Source organism: Xiphophorus couchianus, chromosome 8 (assembly GCF_001444195.1).
Source record: "Xiphophorus couchianus chromosome 8, X_couchianus-1.0, whole genome shotgun sequence".
Classification (NCBI taxonomy): domain Eukaryota; kingdom Metazoa; phylum Chordata; class Actinopteri; order Cyprinodontiformes; family Poeciliidae; genus Xiphophorus; species Xiphophorus couchianus.
The window spans coordinates 25068677-25090073 of NC_040235.1; the positions used below are offsets into that span (position 1 = coordinate 25068677).

The 21397-nt window shown below is 40.3% G+C and overlaps 1 protein-coding gene across 1 annotated transcript in view; it reads left to right on the top strand.

The window, feature by feature from the left end:
- Window positions 1-5857: 5857 nt before the first annotated feature.
- LOC114149487 (zinc finger SWIM domain-containing protein 6-like) overlaps window positions 5858-21397 on the top strand; it is a 55231-nt gene continuing 39691 nt past the window's right edge. The window contains exon 1 of the mRNA XM_028025396.1: window positions 5858-7155. Within this exon, the coding sequence (XP_027881197.1) occupies window positions 6732-7155 (424 nt within the window). The 5' untranslated portion in view covers window positions 5858-6731. The remainder of the gene's footprint in view (window positions 7156-21397) is intronic.

Sequence of the window (21397 nt, forward strand, 5' to 3'; positions counted from 1 at the left end):
CAGAGCCACATAAAGACAGTAATAAAGTCGGCCTTCTATCACCTGAAGAACATTTCCAGGATTAAAGGACTGATGTCTCAGCCAGATCTAGAGAAACTCATCCATGCGTTCATCTTCAGTCGTATTGATTATTGCAACAGTGTCTTCACAGGTCTGTCCAACAAATCAATCAAACAACTGCAGCTGATCCAGAATGCTGCTGCTGGCGTTCTCACTAAAACCAGGAAGATAGAGCACATAACACCAGTTTTAAAGTCCCTCCACTGGCTCCCTGTTGCTCAAAGAATAGACTTTAAAATACTGTTGTTAGTTTATAAATCACTGAACGGCTCAGCACCACAATACATTAAAGATCTGCTTTTATTGCATCAACCTTCCAGACCTCTCAGGTCTTCCGGTTCTGGTTCTGCTCTGCATCCCCAGAACCAGAACCAAACAAGGAGAAGCAGCTTTCAGCATCTGTGCACCACAAATTTGGAACAAACTTCCAGAAACCTGTAAAACAGCTGAAACACTGACTTCTTTTAAATGTCAACTGAAAACCCACCTGTTTAGAATTGTATTTGAAATGTAATCAATTACAAATTTATTGATGGAACTTGACTTAATGTCGTGTTTTGATTGTTGATTTTATATTGCATTGTGTTTCTGTGTTTGATATAATGTAAAGCACTTTGAAATGCTTTGCTGCTGAAATGTGCTATACAAATAAAATTTGATTGATTGATTGATTGATTGGATATTATGAGGGAATTTTCTTTCTCCCTCAAATATAAAATGACTGATGATCTTTATCCTGGCTGGGTTAAGGTTAAGGTTACTGTAACAAAAAAGTCACAACAGAGAACACAAAAACTCAGAACATTACAGAATTAATGCCAAGCTCACATGAGAGCCAGAGGTGTGATGAAGCTGCGACAGACTAAAAAAATCTTGCTTACATGCGAGCGGCAAACACCATCAACCAAACGCAGCACAGCGGAAAAGGCTGAGGAGTAAATTTACACCTGATCTTTGCGCTGGGGGGGATTCAGAGGTGTAAAGGAACCCCAGCTGAGATGATATTTGTTGCTTTCGGCTGAATATTCATCACCTGCTAATCATTTTACGTCAATGAGGGGGGGCAAATACAGGAGTGGAGCGACGGGGAGGTTTCATCCTCAGAAATCGTAATCCTTTTTCTTCAAAGAGGAAGGCGAACAAAGAGAGAAAAGAAGGAAAGAGGAAACTGGTGGAAGGCTAAAGGAACTCTTCTTTGCCTTCTCTCACCGCTCTCTCCTTCTCGCTAATGCTTCTTACATGCGTTGATCGGGCGCCTCCTTCATTTTTCACCCCACTTTCCTTCCTCTCTGGCGCTCTTCTTTATTCCACAGTCCTCTCCATCCTCCCTTTACTCCATCTTTCCCTTCCCTCCCTACTCCCATCCCCTCCCTTTTAGTGATTAATGCGAGTTTTAATTGTCATCCTCACTCTTTATGCTCATTATAGTGTATTATGCAGCAGTTCTGGTATTAAAGTTCAGCAAGAGATTTCATGCATACTGATGAGCATGTAAATGATCCCAGCACGAGCAGATACCAAGGTTTGTGTTGTGTGTGTGTGTGTGTGTGTGTGTATGATTATTCCCAGGAGAGAGCCAGACTGTCATTATCACCCTCGCCAGCCATTGTAACCCAGCAGAGAGTCCATATGTGGTAATGGGACGCCCAAAGCGTCCCTCACACCAGCGTACTGGGACGTCATTAGCGAGAAGTTGCGTTGACGTCAGGTGTGTAAGTACATTTAGAGAAGTTCACGTGCGGACGCCTTATCCTCCGTATGTCTGGCTCTGTTGCAAAAAGATTGATTAGAGGTCCAAATTTTTGGTAAGATAGCAGAAGTTAAGTGAATTTGCTCTATTTCTTCCTTTCTGTTTTGTTTCCCTAATCACACACTCTCTATTTTGTTCCTGCGAAGATCCTGAACTTGCTGCACTTGTCCAGGCGACTGCAACCTGAAACGGTCGAAGCTAAACTCCTGGCCTCGGGATCGTTCAGTGAACTTGATCCTTTTGATCAAGTGTGACAGTTTGCATTTAGTCTCGTGGTATCAAACCTCCCACAAATCCATTTTGGATAATGGGAAAAGAAGGAATTTTGTCACAAGAAATGGAGGCAATTGTTACGCTTGACTATGAAAGCTCAACCGTCCTCAGACAGTGCGTGTGGAGTCTATGCTGCTCACAGAATATGTGCATATTATCTGGGACTATCTGGGAGCCTTTGAGGTTTTTTTTTTCTTTTTTAAATTTTAAATTCATAGCATATAATTTTTCAATTCTATTGTATGTTTTTCCACGTCGCTGAATTCTAGTGGCATGCCACACAAAGTGGTATGCCACTAGAATTTGTGTTTTTACCTTTTTGATATTGCAGCTGAGCTGCTGTAAGATAGCTCCACTGCAGATGAGCAATCCACATGTGTTTCTACTGACAACTAAACTGGGAATAAGGTTTTGCCTGACTTCCTTCAGCTTTACAAACCTCAGTGTCATGATATGCGGGTTTTTAAACTTTGGGTTTTATTTGCTTTTCTGTTTGGATCATTTCCTTGCTGCTATTGCTAATATACTTTGATCATACCATTTTACTTTATTCCTTTGTGTTAGCTTCTCTTATACATTTATTCTTACCATTTGCGCATTGGACTCGTTTCCGTAGATTTGTGTTCGCTCTACTTATGCTAGTTTCAGGTAAGAATACAAAGAGATTTTTTTTTTAAAACAGTAATGTGCATGCAAACAAATCAATTCAAGACTCAGGCAAATACAAGCTTTCCAAAAATAAAAAAAAACCCAACAACATTGGAAACTCCTTGACAGGGAAATAAAGGTGATCCTGATGGAAAGACCGATTAATTGCACCGTTTAATGAAGGGTTACAAGACCAAGGTGACGTTTGTGAAAGCATTCAGGAGCGAGACACGGAAAACAGAGACAGGAACAGACAATGCTGAATTTTGTAGACGGTACGTAGGTGGCGTGTGGTGAGTTTTACGGGTAAAAATCGTAAATATAGATCAGAATAATTAAAAGACTTTAATCTTAAAATCAAAGCGAGACAGAATCAAATGAAACGAGTGATTAAAAACAGCAACATGCCAAACAATCTTAATGAAATACTCACGTAGATGAGAATATCTTTCGCAGATTTTTAAATGAGTCCCGACTCTTCATCAAGTCAGTAATACAGGAAAAACGTTTGACCTCGTATGGCCCTGAAATCTACAGGCAAATGATTCAAAATGATAGCGGTAACCAGTGCAAAGACTTTAAAACCGGACTGACGTGAACTCCTCTTTTTGGCCCAGTTAAGAGTCTCGCTGCAGAGTTTTGGACCAACTGGTGGAAATGGAGGACTTTCTTATCGACGAATGTGGAAAATGTGTCTCAATACTCTCGACACCAGGAGATAGACATGAATAAACATCTCAAATTTCTGTTTCAACACCAACCTTCTTCATTTGAATATATTTCTCAAATGATCTCTTCTCAAAGTTCAGTTGAAGGGAGTTACTTTTTCTATTGCGAATTTGTTTTAGGCATTCAGACAGCTTAAAGTAAATATATTGTGTATTAAAGTGATGGAGGATGTTATGAAAATTATTAATGGTCTGCCCAAGAGGGTGAAAAAAAATATATATATAAAAAAAGGAAGTGGGCCTACAGCATGGCCTTGTGGTACCCCACATATTAGAGCAACAGATTCTGAAATTACATGGTTTACACGAACACTGATGTTTCTATTTTAAAAGTTAAAATCGAAACCACAAAAACGGCTCCGGAGAACCTCACCCAAGATATGAAGTCTGTTCATTTAAATGATGTAATGACAGAGTCAAAGGTCAAACAAAAACTAAAGCAATAAATTCCCAAGTGTGTCGCGTCACTGGACACGTTTAGGCAAAGTAGTTTCTGTTGAGCGCACTTTACAAAATAAATAAATAAATTGCTTTTTATCAACAATTTCATGTCGCTCCAGAAAAGAAGTCAGTTGCTCGGCCTCAGCTTCTGAAAAGATTTTGGAAAAGGAAAGGAAATTTAGAAATGACCCCCGTTTTATTTGGCCATGAGGAGTTCGCTGGATTTCTTAAAAGGAAGACTAAGATACACAGGGTTTACAGGGACAGTATGATGTAGAATCAACTTTTTTGAGCATTACATCACTGTGTAATATTATTCCCTCATCAAAAGGCCTTGACTCCTTCATGCATGTTTGAGAAATCCTTTAATCTCCCGTGGCAACCATTCAGCTGTGCAAAACGCCTATTGGGACCAAGCTCCGCCTTCGAGTCTCAGCTGCTCCTTGGAGCTTCGGCTTCCATGCTGCCGCCTCACAGAGCTTTTGCACTCAGCTCCTTCAGACTAGCCAGCAGCAATTAGCAAACACCTGGTGGGACTGCACATCAGCTGAGCTCATTACAGGAGCTACTTCTCAGTTGAAATGCTGGTAAAGACGTTGTTAAAGCGTTGATAGAGGAGCCATGTTGTAATGACTTCCTGAAGGCAGAGTTTCTGGTAGGGCAGGAGTTTTTTTTTTAAAGAGACAGATGACCAATTTCAAGGCATTAAATTACAAAATCAAATTTCTTTTAAGTCATATTTTTACAACTGAAGGTAACATAGTTACTTGTTTATGTTATAAAATAGCCCCTTGTGCCTGGAAAACCCATAATACTGTCCCTTTAAAATATCTCTTATTTTCATCTAATTTCTACTTGATGCCAGCAGAAAAATTAAAACTTTATTCTTGAAACGAACGACTGAAATTTAAATGTAACGCAGTATGAAACGGATCGATCCAAACGCCACAAAGTCAGAATTCGAAGGCTGCTTTTCCCTGGGTTTGTGTGTCTGCGCTGCCCTCCAACTGTTCCCACCACGCTGAGTGAATAGGCTCAGTCATTACTGTGCTTCTTCCGAGCTGTCTGCAGGGTAAAATGAGACAACAGTCAAGATTTCCAACATGGGAGCCTAAATCATTTACGCAGCATGGAGCAAGTGTGCCGAAATGAGGCTGGCGATGATGCTGTCCTGCAGCAGCAGCAGGTGGTACTGTAAATGGAGGAGAAAACGACAGATAAACTCATTATGCTGGAGGAGAATGTTGTCTTTATGCTCGCTGGAACTGCTTGGGATTGTCTCTGGAAATGTTTCCCCCGGCGCTGATAAAAATGGGGGTAAATACTTCTTTGAATAAAGGGAGTCTAGTCGTTTTTGCTCAGAGCAGAGCCCCGCTCCAGAAGGACAGGCTGGGGAAGGGCGTCGTGTTTATGGGAATGTATTATTTTTGTTTTTGCAAAGGGCTTTTGGGGTGGCATTTGTTGTGAATTGGCACCACTGAGCCGAATTGAATTGAAGCTCATTTAAGTGGGTTTGTGTGTGAATACTACAGGCTTCTGTAATGCCAAGTAAGCTGATGGAGCTTAGCATGTTTAATAGTTGTTTTGCTTACTGCAGTTTTTTTTTTGAATGTCACAAACATAGTTCCTTTAAAATTCCATAATCTGAATTTTACTATTGTATTTTAACATCAAATTGCATATTTCTCTTCAGTGCATAATTTGATATATTGATAGGATATGAAAAGACATCCAATTAATGTTCCACATTCAGTAAATTAGAAATTTAACAAAACGTTCATTTATTTCAGTAACTCAATTCACTAAGTGAAATGCATTATATAGAGTAACTGCATGCAGACTGATGTTTTCAAACCTTTATTTATGGTGTTAAAGATTTTCAGCTTACAGCTAATATAACATTACAAAATTCAAAAGGTTATAAGTGTAAGATAGAAGCATTTTATTTCATTCAAAGGCAGTTTTTGACATAACAAACTCAATATGTAAACACAATTCCACACGAAATCCAAGTAAAGGCATTTTGAAAAAGATGTTGTGGCCTGCAGGAAACAGGAAGACAGAAGAGGGGAAAACATGCAGTAAAGGTCTCAAGGTTAAAGCGAACCCTGCATTGAGAAGTAATCGTCTGTTTATATGAAGTACATACCAATCTCTGTCCTCAAATTTTACATTTAAATACAGTTTCTGTTATGTTTGCTTCTGACCAACTTATTATTATGGTTTGTACATTTTATCTATATTCTTCTCCCTTGCAGTCATAATATAAATGGGTTTTTTAAAATTTTATTATTATTGGCACTAAAGGGCCTCCACATGTCCCATAACGATGTGTATTTTCTTGAAACGTTTCACATTCCAGTGGAGCGTAAATGTCACGGGGCGGTGCTACGTTCACTGCCCCCTCCCCCTTACAAACCACGAGGCTCCAGTGTTGACAGGCCGATAACCGCCTATAGGCACTCAGCATCCAGCTCGCTGCCAGACAAAGACTGCTCTCTCTTCCTACCGGCTGAACTATCGCCTGAAAACTCCTCCTTTTTGACGTTAATAGCTTTTAAAAGCTTTATTTTAAAGTGTGTCGGCCAAGATAAAGCGTCCTTTCGGACCTTTTTCTCCCCCTTGTAGTGCAGGACAAACCAACCAGACTCCGCCTTCGCTTAATTTGTCAACAAAGGGGTTTGACAAGCTCGGAAAGCCCTGCCCCCATGTTTCCATAAAAGGATGATTTGGGTATACACGGCCAACAATCAAACCCTGGCTAACCTTTTCTTTTCACCATCCACTTCATATGGTGCGTTCACTTCCTCCGGCGCTGTGAAAGCGGACCTATGATGGCGGAGCGCGTGCAGCAGCCCCCGGCCAAGCGGCTCTGCTGTCGGCCGGGCTTCGGCGCAACATGTAGGCAAGGCCAGCGGGCCGCTGGGGCTCTGTGCGGCGGCTCCCAGGGCGAGTCGAGCCGAACCCAGAGCCCGGAGTCTCTCCTGGACATCGCGGCGAGGAGAGTCGCGGAGAAGTGGCCGTTTCAGCGGGTGGAGGAGCGCTTCGAGCGGATCCCGGAGCCCGTTCAGAGACGGATAGTGTACTGGTCCTTCCCGAGGAGCGAACGGGAAATCTGCATGTACTCGTCGTTCAACACCGGCGGCGGGGAGGAAGTCGGAAGTGGCGGCGAGAGCGGCGACGAGACGCGGCTGCCGTTCCGACGCGGCGTCGCTCTGCTGGAGAGCGGCTGCGTTGACAACGTATTGCAAGTCGGTGAGTAGCGGAGACGAGACCGGGTGTAAAAGTGTTGGGAAATTTACACCCCTTACAAAAGGAAAGTACAGAATGGTGGTGATAAGGTGCAGATAAAGTGACAACAAAAGGGAGACAAAGGGGCTTTAAATCGGCTGGGCGCGTGAATGTGAATGTATGACTGGGGCATTTAAATCCCGTTTAGTTCAGGTCCGGTGGGAATTTAAAAAGCTTCAAAACCTTCATTATATTTCCCAGAACCTACTGTGAAACTTTGTCAGAATTGACAAAAAAAAAAAAAATCTCTGGTTTACTGTAGGTGACACAAAACATGTTAAGCGATTCATAGGGAAAGCGTCCAGTGTGCTTCACGGTTTATTTTAGTTTCGTACACATTTCAGTCGGACGTGCGAAATCAGTTTTAGACAATTCTAACTCTTGAGTAATAAGGGAAGTGTGCAGGGTGGGTCTCAACTGACGCATTACATTTCAATGACTTGTTCTGCGTGTTGTTCGGCGATAATTAAAAAAAAAAAAAAAAAAAGCATTGTTGCTCCGTCAGCACGGGAGGAGTTTGATCAACAGACACGGGGAGATACAGACCAGCGGAGAGGTCAAATATGCTCTGTTTGTGTTGTAAAATTAGATCCGGGGAAGTGCCTGGAATGTTTCTGGCTCTGAAGCAAACGTCCTCTTCTTCCTGAAAGGAGGGGGGGAGATGAGAACAAGCCCCGGGGGTTATCATATGTCTGCTTGTTCATACCTCACTGACAGCGTGTGGAACAGGAACAGACACCTGTGTGCTTGTGTTTGACAACTGCAGGCGTTCAGTGGCACGAATCAGAGCGTTCTTTGTGAGTCACCCTCCTCCTCCTCCTTAAAGAAATCGTGCAAGTTGTGTTTTTCTTTCTTTCTTTTTCTTTTTTTTTTTTCTTTCGCCAAATGATTAATGGTGACGATACAAACGCGGCTCTGTCATGAAGCTGGGAGGATTTCACACACACACAAAAAAATGCAATTTTGAAAAGGGAGTGAAACAAAAACTTAATTCGGTTTTCTGTCTATCTGGTTTGATGACATCACGAGAGATCGGCTAAGGCCAGCTGGCTAACTTTGAAAGATTTCACAGATGCACCAACCAAATCAGAAGTCATCCAGTTTTCTCCCAAATCGCCTCCAATCAGCAGGTCAAATAATAATTTTTCCTGTCCATTAAACGCACTAAGACCAAGAACTTTCTTTCTTTTATTTATTTTTATTTTCCTTGGCACTGATAAAGCCAATCAGTGCCAAGGAAAATAAATGGCACTTCTGGATTGGCTGCTTTGCGAATGCCAGCCAATAGCACGAGAAGTAGGATTTCATTAAAGTATTTTAGCTTCCCAAGCTGCCATTTACAATTTTTTTTTACTACGAATATTTTAGATAAATGCCGTGGAAAAAAGACAAACAAATCCGCAAATAGGCAGATGTTTTGTACATTTACATTTACGTTCCATGGAAAAAATCACAAGGGAATAAATTTAGGCCTCATGTGATGTCATCAGGGGCATGTGGGCATGGAAACTTGATTTATTTATTTATTTATTTGTTCCTGCCTGTAAATTTTCATTTTAATAACAATTTACAACAGAAAAGCTGACGGTATGCTGTTCTATAGGTGACAAAATGCAAAACAAAGTTTGTATATATATTTTTTTTTTTAACATGTCCCTTTAAAGGAGACCTTCTTTTGGATTTTAACACCCCGGCCTCTGAACATATTAATTGCAATTATTATTATTTTTTTAAAATTTAAATTATGACTTTGTTTTTTCATTCCCCCACATTTATGTGTTTATTTGTGTATTTCAAGCTCCCTGTTGGCTCCAGCCAAGCAAAAGCAGCATTTCATTCTCTTCATAAGTAGAAATCATTTGGGTTAAGGAACTGTTTTTTTGTGAAGTGTGGGCCCTTCACTGCTCTTTCAATCGGGCCACGATTCACACCAATCCCACAATCACCAGTTGGTGAGTCTGAAATCGCCGCCATGCAGGGGCTGGAGCCGATATCTAGCACCGATGGAGACGGTTGTGGCTCTGCAGCCGCTGTCCTGACGCTTTCAGCCCTTGGGGGCTTTGACTGTGTCGCCATCGGTCACCTGTGGGTTCGCCAGACTCGGGAACACCTTCTCACACCAGGCTGTAATCCCATTACTCCACATGCTTCATTTGAATGGTAATGTAGTTTGATTTCTAGGACTTCTCTAACTCGTCACCCCCAAAACAAGCCACCCGTGTGCTGTAGGGGTTTGATTCTAGTGGTTGGGTAACCTTGAGTAAAAACACAACAGTTTTAATGTATCAACATGAAGATTTTAAAAAAGAAAACACTTTTATTTCATGTGGAAAAAAACTCCTCCAATAATTTCTGATGCTGGTATAATAATCTGAGACATTGGTTATAACACTAATCTTACATGCAACTCTGTTATTTTGATTTTGATACGTAAACTTACGGATAGATGTCGAAAAGGCAGCTTTATTGCTTAACAGTTTTTAAGTAATGATGAATATTACCTTTTTGTATAGATAACACTACATCCAGTTCAATATTTAAACAATATATTTGAAAAAAATTTGTGTTTTCACAAACACAATAAAGGTTTACGATATATCGGCACCAACGCCGGTATCGGCCGATATTTGTCAAATTTTAACAAATCGGTATCGGTCCAATTAAATAAAACTGGGCTGATATGAACAACCGATATTTATTTTTTATCTGATTCTGGTTTTTCCCCAAAGGTTTCGAAATGTTAGTGAAATATATATAATATCGGTTACTGGCTATAATAGCAATATTAATATCGGATATCAATATTAGCCCAAATTTTTGAATTGTTACATCCATAAAAGTTTAATAAATTTCAAACTCTGTGATCAGTAACAAGTGTGCGTCTCTTTGGGCTAGCCAGCAGACTGTCATTGTGACATCATAATTTCAAGATCTACTTCCTGTCTTATTTCAAAGTAAGAGTTTTCAGCAAGCTTAAAGCTCTTCATATCGGGACAATAACATTAGCTTGGACTAAAACTACTTCAGAAAACAGACTTCATTTGAACAAGAAATGCCAGGATGTTTTAATGCTTTAGAGTTCCTTTCTTGATAGCGAGGGTATCGGCCGATCAGTATCGGTTACTAAACCTCAGGTATCGGTATCAGAAGTGAAAAAAGTGGATCGGTTGATCCCTACTCCTGTGTTAATCCTAAAACGGCTGCCACTGTGCATGTTCATGAATACTGGCTTGTATTCAGGTGTTTGAACTATTAAAATGTGGAGTTTGAAGAGTTTCTAGAGGGAATCTCAAGTATTCACAGTTTTCAGCTATTTCTTAAACCCCCGCAAATACTGGAAGTCCAGAGTATATTTGCAATCCCGGTAATGTCAGTATATCATCTCAGCAGGTTCAAGGACTCTCCCTGGCCTTGATTGCTACATCTACTTTAGATGTTAATGCCTGAGCCCACAGTGATTGGTCAGGACGTCTGGATAATGGAAAGGAAAATAGAAGAGCGATGAAAATCGATCTCATCAACACAAATATTCCACAGCAACATCACAACAGCATATATTTCCAAACACCGTGCCGCCAGTAGATGGAGCGGGGAAATGTGTGCGAAGGGTCTGAAACTTATCCTGGCCTCCATCCGTCTTCCGAAGAGGAACAACAGTAGTCCACAAACACAGGGAGGGTTTCTTGGCTTTATTGGACTCCAGCCTGGAATTTGCTAGAATAACAGAGTCGGGGAGTGATAAATAAAAGATGTAATCTCCCCACGTGTGGGCTGCACCGGAGGAGGGAGGTTTTTCTCACAGTAGACCTTGAGGAAATGAACTGGCACACACACATGTGCTGCAGGCCCCACCAGCTCCACGAGTCCCACAACAAACGCGCCCTGTGAAACCGGCGCTCAATCCCATTTTATTCCCCGGCGATGGCCGCCATGACAGTCTGTAAACCCTGTTATCCAACTGTGAGCAGGAAGTGCGCTGGTTTTTAAATGAACTTTGGAGTAAAACTAGCTTGGCCGTTGCCTTCCCGTGCAATTCAACTCTAAAGAAATTCTCGCTTTCTCCCCTTGACTCGGATTTTCTCCGGTAGATTTTTATTCGATTTGATTGAATTATTATTTTTTTTACCCGGCCTGTGAGCGAAGAGAACGAAAAGTTGTGAACGATGACGTTGGCTTCTGCGACGTTTTCGTATTGTAGTTTTAGGAATGGCGGTGGAAGTGAACAAAGCCGTTTTGGCTACACCTTCAAATCTTGGCTTAACATTGAACACCCGCCTAGTTTGGCGTTTACGTGACGTTTACGTAAAACCTAGACGGACCCCACGCCTTCGGGAAGCAATCATTTCTCAACTGCTGAGAGCCCAGACCCTCTGGGCGAAGCAAAGCGTAGGACAAGGGGCTGTTTTTTGTTTTTTTTACCAGGTTAGAGCAAAACAAGATTTACTTCTAAACCTTTGGGTTAAGAGGTTTTTGACGGCGAAGTTCCACAGTTCAGATGTTAGATGAAAACCTCAATTTTGGATCAAAAATATTCAAAAAATGCCCCATAAATAAGGTAATTATTCTATTATTCCCTTGTAAAAGTTGTATTTGAATGAGCTAAGATAGGTTGTTTTTTTGTCTTTTACAAACTCAGCTGGCGAGACTCCGTCGCCGCCGCCGCTATAGTTTCGTGCTTTTTGTCTGATGCAGGTTGCATTCAGGGTCACAAACAAGAAACACATCCTGTGTTGTTTTTTTTAGAGCATCACAGGGTAAAATCTGCAGCCAATCAAGCGGAGGGGATTCAGAACAACGACTTTCTGTGGCTCGACACTTTTATTCTAACCGTTCCAAACAAAGCGTCAGTGGTAAAAGTATTGACACCTCTTGATCGTTTTCACATTTTCCTTTCAGCGTTTTCATTTGGATTCTGTGTGATGGGCCAAAACACAAAAACACAAAGCAGCAGCTCACTGTTGTATTGTGGCACGACAATTTAAAAGTCAAATCCTTTTAGAGCTTTCATAAGACTAGTCAGTCTCATGAAAATATTGTAGGTATGTTTATGTATACCGGTCTAAATAAAAGATTCATCCCTACCTCGGTTTACGGAAACTGTATCCAGTTTTTTTTGCCGTCCATTTTTGAATCATAGTAAAAGGAAATAATTTGAATTTTAAGCTCTGTGGGAGAAACATTTTTATTTTTTTTAGCTGTAATAAATAGATGTTTCAACTAATGTGGGACAAATACAGCAATAAGAATGGAATATTTCAAATATGTTGGAATATTTTGTTGTCTGACAACTAATTCCAATAAATTCAAAACACATTTGCCAAAAACATTTAATTTTTCTTTGCAAAAAATGTAATTTTTTAACTCAATATTATCAAAGTTTAAGAGTTACTTTAAATTTTGATGGCTGTGGACAGGAAAGATCTCCTGTAGCAGCCTGTATTACAGTGCTTTTGAAGAAGCCTCTGACTTAAGACACTTTTTTTTCATTTCTCAAACTCAGTGACTGTGTCTGGTACTCTCCTTATATGTTCATTTACATCCAGTGAAACACAACAGAGCACTTTCTACTCGTTTGACTGTTGAAAAACATCTTAAAATACAATGAGGTTCTTTTTATTTATTTGTTTTACCACATGTCCTGTTTTTTTAATTGTTCTTTTATGGTTTGAAAAAAAGAAAAAGGAAATCTGAGAATTAGCAGAAGCAGTCATGTTTGTTTTAGTTATCATCACAGTGAGCTTAATGTGGTTGCCTTATTTGGAAGCAAAATAAAACTAAAAGCCCAGAATAACCTTTCACAAATTAAAACCTGCACTGCAAAAACACAAAATCTTACCAGGTGTTTCAGGTTTAGTTTCTAGTGCAAATATCTTAGTTCACTGGAAAACCAAACTGATTTACAAGTAACTTTTCAATGAGAAATAAGAGCTCGTTTTAAGACAATTGTCTTTAAAATTAATGAAAAGTAAAAGTTCCACTGGCAGATTATTTAACTTACAGCTAGTACTATCTCATCAACTTAAAAAAAATTATTGACTTAAAGAAAGCTCATATTTCTTGCTGAAATGTTACCTTTTAGTTAGTTTAGTCTTACTTCAAGTGTGGTAAGATATTTGGACTAGAAACTAGACCAGAAAATACTGAAATTAGGCCAAGTTTTCCAACCACACCTTTCGCTGCCGTTCCTACATGACTGTGTTGGTGTGTAGGCTTCGTCTGAATTACAGGTTTGAGCTGAAGTATAGGCTGCAGTGATTATAGAGACCATGAACTTGGCTATTTTAGGAGGGGGGGAAAAAAAGAAAAATGAATGATGTAAACATAATGTTTACCTGGGCAGGATGCCGCACGGTTCCTGCATGCGGAAAGAAAACATATGGCGTCATGTGTTTGCCACCCTGAGGTCACGTTAAAGCCGTTTGCACTTTACAGAAGGTCAAGGATGTTCTCCGGCTGCCGGCGCCTCCCACTGATCCCTGCCGATTTGCTTCCATATGCTGCAGAGGCGCGGGGTCGAAGGTTGCTGCAAGCCTCACCGTCGTCAACGTTTGTTTTTCTGACAAACTGAAATGTCAGCAGAGCGCACGGGAACTTTTAAAGGGACGGCGTTATAGTAAATCGACTTTTCAAGGCTTTACATCATGTTAATCAACAACATACCTGAAGAGTTGCCTAAATTCTTTCATGCATGCTTGGCAAATCCTCTAATCTCCCATGGCAACCATTCAGCTGTGCAAAACGCCTGGGCGGACCTAGCCCCGCCTTCGAGGACACAGCTCCTCCTCTGAACTGCAGTTCTAAGCTTCTGCCTCACAGAGCAGCTCTTCCCCCCCACTTCAGACTAGCCAGCAGCGATTAGCAAACGCCTGGTGGAACTGTGCATCTGCTGATCACATTATAGGAGCTTATTCTTTTTACCCTAGTGAAAGCTTTGTTAAAGGGTTAATAGAGGAGCCATGTTGTGATGACTTCCTGAAGGCAGAATTTTTAAAGAGACAATTTCAAGAAGTTAAAATACAAAGTAAAACTTCTTTCAAGTCATATTTGATATATACAGCATTCCTGAAGGTAACATTGTGCCATAAGATGATACTATGTGGCTGGAAAGTGCATAATGCCAACACTATAACTTAGTAAGCCGTATCTTCTTTTCCTGCAATTCACATAAGGCAAACATGTGCGATCTTCAAAAGTCATGAAGTTGATTTTTTAAAAAAGCACCTAATCCTGGCCACACCTTTAGTATGAGAAATTTATTTTTTAAAAGTCTATAAAACAACATGAACTGTGATAAACATGGCTAAAAGAGGAACCTTGTTTATCTCGCCATTGCACACAGTATAGGAAATTGTTGAAGCATGCGACGCTATCCAATGTGTAGAAATTTACTTAAACGTCATGCTTTCACATGGCAAATCAGATACAGAATTTTGCGACTTTGTCAAACAATAGAATACGATAGGAAAAGACATTTCAATATAGAGGTTGGAGTTGGTTTGGGCCAAATTCTGCTGAGTCCCTTCAAGCAATCAGGTTTGGACCATCAGATAATACAGATGTGGATATATATTTATATGATATATTGATACTTTTACAACCTTCTATTTTTTCAAAACTTCTCTTGAAACACTTTATTTTCTGTTCATTTGTTATTCAGGTGAATGTAGTGAGATACAGTGCTGACTTGAGCAGTTTAAAGCACACACACACACACACACACTCAGCCCTATGTGAACGCTTAGGGATTCTGTGTGCACTTATTACTGCTTCTCATCTACAAGTTTATAAAGAATCGATGAATCGGCGTGCGCCTACTGAATCATGCAGAGCTCCAAGTGTGTGCAGAGGGACGACCTCGCTCAGCCTGTCAGCTGGCTGGCTAGGATTAATGGTGTGTGTGTGTGTGTGTGTGTGTGTGTGTGTGTGCGCAGGCCTTGCCACGCCGATGCTCAGCGAGATCAATTTTTTTCATAGCAACATCAGGCGCGTGCTTTGAGAGCGGCTATTGGCAAAACCTGCCATTTTGAAAAATGGTTTTGCATTACTGCAAGCATACCTGCATAAAATTAAAAGAAAAAAGAAAGAAAAGAAAGCCACCACCCTTTGCTGCCGGTCGGACGTTCTGCCTAGTTTTTTTTTCTTTTTGTTTTTTGGGCCGAAGCGGATGGAAGTTGACCTGCTTGCTCACTGCCGTTTGCTTTATTTGCAATTTAGATGAAAAACCCAGAATACAGTGCTGCCTTTAAACCCACAAACGGATGGTTCGAGGGTCTTCATGATTTATTAAAAAACATTTTTATTTTGACTCCAGTCAGAATTGCAACAATATAAACGAGCTTGCAGCGGCTCCTTGTACGTCTCTCTGTCCTGTGTTTATCTGCTGCTTCCCTTCATCATTAACCTTCAGCTGGCAGCGGAGTGGCGGACAGAGGAGGAGGAGGGGAGGAACTCATTTTCCATCGCTTTCCCTCGATTAGCTCAATAAATCCTGGTTTGTTCTTGAAGTTTCTCTCATGGCCCAGAATGCCGCATGATGGCGGTCCTTGTTCCTCATTAAAAACCAAATCAGATATTTCCCATTTGGAGGGGGGGGGGGAAACAAACTACTCAGTTTCTCTTGATGTTTCTTGTTTTGTTTTTTTCTTCTCTTGCCTAGTGATAATGTGTCCATGTTTTTGACCTAAAGTGATTAATAGACGTTGTTAAGTCATGTTAAGATGTAGCTGAAATTAACATGCAGAAACTCAGTCAATTGAACTAAAAGAGAAGTTTGGGTAAGTGGAAACTTTTGCAAAGTTTGGAGGAAAAAAAAAAAAACCCTCAAAAAGAAGGAAACAAATCCGGTCAACTGATTAGTTTCACTTACGTTAAATTATTTTAGAAAACACTTAGCAGTTTGAAGGTCTCATAAGATTTGTAATTGCTCCCCATATTTTTGAAATCTGCTGGTCATGTCAAGAACTAATTTATGCCAAGGTTTTATACAGTTCTCTCGGGATTTAACAAGCTGACTAGAGAAGACAATGCGCGATGGTTCATAAGATAAATAAATGCTTGTATTTTTACATTATTTTAGTTAGGGAAAAAAATAACTAATAGATTAAAGATTTCATTGTCCTTTAAAAAATCTGTAATGTTTGATACTTTCGAAGTTTATCCTAATGCCAAAAAGCCACGGCTAATGCTTTTTGTAGCTTTTGTTAATAGGTTAAAGATTTTATAAATCTCTAAGTGGATTTAATAAAACATCTGTACAGTCTAGAATTAACAAAGTCAGGTTTGACCAGCCTTTTAAATAGCCCAACTCATAAAAAAACAAACATTACTAGCCTTTTAATCGGAAGCTATGAAGCAGATGCTAAGTTTAGCTTTGTTAGCAGCTAATGGTTAGCCAGTCGCTGTTTTCTCGCACTGCTTCCAGAGCTCACGTCTTGACAGTAACAGTTTGTTGTTTCAATTTTTACATCCTTAATTGTTTCAAAACGTAATTATTTTAAAAGTAGCTAAAACGTTTCTGCTGTTTTTGTAACTCAAGAGTTGTTAGCCACCCCGAAAAGAAGTCGTTATTGGTCTGACTGAACGAGGCAACTCAAGAGCTATTTACTTTCTTACACAAACATAATGTTTAAAGCTTAAACCACATCTCAGATTTTCAAACTCTTTTGTTGTTCACCAGACAAATCTCTTGCGCACACCAGCTAAATGAGGTGAGAATTGTTCTGGCATTTTAATATTGTGCAGTCAGGTTACACCTCTAACAGTTATGGTTTAATCACTGCTAGCATTCACTTTATACCATTCTTTGAGTGTAAAAGTTGTTTTAGTACCAATGCTGAAGAAAGTTCCACACCATAGAGTAAGGTAGCTAATGCCAGCTTGTAATACTTCCATTGTCTCTGTAAAGAGAGTAGCAGCTAAAAAGAATAGCGCTCTTCACAATGTACTCTGAATATCGTACATTTTTAAAGTCTCAAGCCAGAACAGTTCAGGAAGGTAATGCTTAACATCATCACAGCTGTAATACGCAGTTTTTTATTTTGGCAACAGTACGACAGTTTGTTGAGTTTCTATTTTGAACAATAGTAGTTAGGCTTTATTGGAAACATTTTGCCTTAAAGCTGCAGTATGTAACTTTTATTAAAAACAGTTCTTTAAACATATTTGTTAAAATGAAAATAATGTCAAGACATTATAATGTAAAAACGGATATTATGTGAAAGCGACACCATAGTCAAACAATCGATCAGAGCCATGAGAGGGGTCTTAGCGCTGTCAATCACCCTTGTGTACGCCCCGCTCACATTACTCCCCCTTACTCTTACTCGTGTTGCTCTGCAGCTGGTTCACCACAACATAGCCTGCCACAAATGCTAAGGCTAGTTAGCATTTGATGGCAGATAAATGTTTTTTCTGGAACAATGAGTTGTACATGATTGAGAGCGCTAAGATACTCCTCCTGCCTCTGATTGGTTGTTTTTACATATTTGCAGACCACAATAGTAGTACTGGGAGGAAGTGGAAGAGCTTGATTTTTTTGTTGTTCTGTCTATCTCATACCGTTCTGTCACAACATGGTGACCGTTTGAACAAATACGGAAGAAAACACATTAATGTAAAAGTTACATACTGTTGCGTTAAATTTTTGTGTAACGTTGTTACTCAAGGCTATGATACCGTGAGAATTTCTTATTGACCTATATTTATCAGGAACCTAATCTGAAAGCTAAAGTTAGCTGAAATTCTTTTCTTAGCTCAATTTCTGGAAGTGTCATTACTAAAACAGCTTGTGTCACTTGGTTTTCACTTTGCCCGCTGCCTCATCGCCTGCCACAGTGCGCGGCGGCGTCTGCTCCTTGGCAGCGTCTGGAGAGTTTTCCTCAACTTCACAGCAAGTCAAAGCCTGTCTCCTTCCAGGCCTCAAGGGAACCCGGACACCCCCCCACTCCAAACCCATCCCCCTTTAGTAGAGGACCCTCTGGACCTCCACCGCTCTGCAAACAGAGCAGTTTTGTTAATAACAGTTGAAGTGCTTTGAGTGTTTCAACCAAAGGTACCTTTTATTTTTCTCTCTTTTTGCTCTTGATGTTTTTGTTCCCTCTGAAGGAGGCTGAGGAGCCCGTGGCGACTGATGCAGACTGAAAGAGAAGCCGGGGCTTTTGTCTTTGAAGAACAGGCGACTCGTCTCTTCCAACCTGGGTGCTTATCAAAAGCTGCTTATGAGTAATGCTTACCTTATAATGGGAACTTAAAGGCGCCATCCATCAGAGGCGGTTACCTCAGCTCTCTGCAGAGCTTGCTAATAAAGAGCGATGCGCCCGTCTTTTCTGTTCCACTGCACCTGCATCCCTCCAATCCTCTTTTTCTTTCCCCTTTCTATCATAATTTCTGTTTATTTAACATTTGAACATTATCTGTGCAGTACAGTATCATACAGTACTGTGTCATTATCTTAGAACAGTACCTCAGAAAACTATTGAATGTATTTTATTTGTTTTTTTTTATGTTACTGACAAAGTGGTGCATAATTGTGAGACAGAAGAAAAACTACATGGTTCGCATTCTGTATTTTTATTCAACCAATACTTTGTTGAATCACCAGTTGGCTAGATGAAAGAAAGGCAGTACTTCATGCGTTATTATTGGTTGTAGCATTTACAAAGCAGCCAATCCAGGAGCGTTATTTCTCTTGCCGATAGGCTGGTAAAAACCGATCCCTGGTTCTACGGTTCACTTTGTACCGAAGGTCTGGACCTTTGGCTACTGAGAAACTATTGCTTCCTGGAGGAATGGACTCTGTTGAAGTTTCAAATGATTGGATCAAGTTTTAGCCAATCGCTAACATTTGGACGTGACATAGCGAGTGCCCTAGCTTCACAAGGTCTATCAGAAATTGTGTTTGCCGTAAACAACCTCGACCAAGACATCTTTGCCAGAAATAAAGTGTCTTAAATGTTGCTCTTGCACAACTTTAATTGCTCAATATTTGGACGCATGGCCAACACGGCCTGAACATCTTCGTTCACTTGCTCCGCTGCCGTTGCTAAAGATGCAGGCAGACTACAATCATAAAATAAATCAGTGTCATTGCTCACAACTTCTCTTTCTGTTTTCTGATTGGCCCAATTGAAAATTCAGCCGGAGAAATTGAGCTCAATAGAAGAAATCCCAGATGGAGCTCTGAAGGGAAATGAGAATGAAGTGGAATTCCATATGGAAGCAACGGCTAGGCTAAATGAACTCAGAGTGTAGATGAGAGACTTAGCTTCTGCACTAGAGCTAAGACTCTAGATACTCTTTTCTTTTCTCCTTGGCAGTTATTTTTTGTTGTTTCTTTTGTAAGATTATTTTTGCTACTCTTGTTGGCCAAAAAAAATTTACTTTGATTTCATCTGACCAAGGCACATGAGGAACTGACGTGTATACCTCAGTATACATGTTGCTTCCATGTGTCTGCTGTACGTTCTGCAGCAAACATCACTTCTTATTACCTTCTTATTCTCAAAGTTTGTTTTTTAGGGAATTTTGTTTAGGGGTATCAAGACTAAAGCAAACAAGACAAATATGCACGCCACACTTTATAGAGTCTAACTTGTAAACAATAGTGTAAACCACGTGTCCTTCACTACTTCAAAGGCATACTGCATGAAAGTTTGTGGTTGCGCTGTGAGAAAAAAGGTGTAAAGCGCTGCTGATGTCTACTTTGGCTCTGTGCTATCAGACATTCGAATTATTTTAAAAATCAAACCAGACATTTAAAATACAGTATATTCTGTTGGTTTTCACTTTTAGGATTCGCGAGGTTCTCTTGTTCATCTAGCAAGTCGGAATCGACTCGCGGAGTAAAATAAAGCTTTCAGGGTTCGCCACAAGCAGAGAGTCAGACCTGAGCTTTTTGATAGTTTTAACAGAAACTGATATCACTGTCTGGCAAAAGCAGCCCTGAAATACACCAACTACAGCTTCTACCTCAGCATATACATTACTTCCACAAATATCTCTAATATATTCCTCTATTTCATTTTTAAAACCGTTTTTTAAGGTTAGTTCAGATGATATATTTGACCTAAAAGTGTGAAGAAGATAAATGAGCATATCGACGCGCTTCCTTCCTGCCTGGGAACCTGCTCTTCCAGCAGATAACGCTCCTTGCCATCTGTTGTCGGTGTTTATCTCCCCGCAGAGAGAGAAGTTACCGGCGTGTTTGCAATGTGTCACGAAGTTGCCCCACACGGATTCTTCGTGACACAACGTTTAAACCTGCCGGCTGTCGTCACGGAGACCTGTAACCATCGGGCATTTCCTGTCTGCTTTCACTTTATTATTCTGCCTCTTTTGCATGCCCCACCTACTGCACTTTTCTTCATATCTGCCATAAAAGACAAAGCAAATGATCTCGTTCTCCTGGTCCAACCGTAGCTACAAGCCCTTTTCCTTTCTTTCCTGGCTTTTGTTGAGCGTCTGACTCAGACGCTCCTAAGTGCCTTGGAGCTTCAACTGTGCGGCATGTCAAAATGAAGACGAGTAGGACGAGATTTTAAAGCTGATTCTGAATGTGTTGCTGTGGAGTCAAGACCTATGGGCAAACTGCTGCTGGCACAGGTTGAAACGTTCGTCTGAACTCTTGTGATTTGATAGTCGAGTTCAGCGACGCAGAGAAACATTCTGTGGGCTTAAAGTTTTATCACAACATTTTGTGGTGCTATGACAGCAATCTTGGTAACCAAGCTCTCCGAACGAGAAATGACGACCTGTTTTCTCATTTACGTGTCTAACATTATTAGACCATTGTATTTTTTTTAATGTTTCAAACTTTTGAGATGAACGGGGGGTTTATAATTTTGTAAAAACTTGAATGTCCTCAGCATTGTGATCTGACATATGGGTGACTGATCCCACAACATAATGGAAATGAGTAAAACACAAATGACACCAAACTACGTGCCAAAATTACAAGGCACGTTCTTTGTTCCAGTCATGAACTAATCTTTGAACTTGTTATGGTAAATGATGATTTAAAAACAAAAACCGTTTTGGGTAACTCACTTTTAGCTTTAGTCACCTTCCTAAAATAATTGCATGTCATTTTTTTATTTTTATTTATTTTTTGCCTTAAGGATCTTTTGGAAAGAAGGTGGTGGTTCTTTACTTTTGCCAAAATCACTTTTGGCAAAAAAAAAAAAAAATACTTTGGCTATTATTTTAGGAA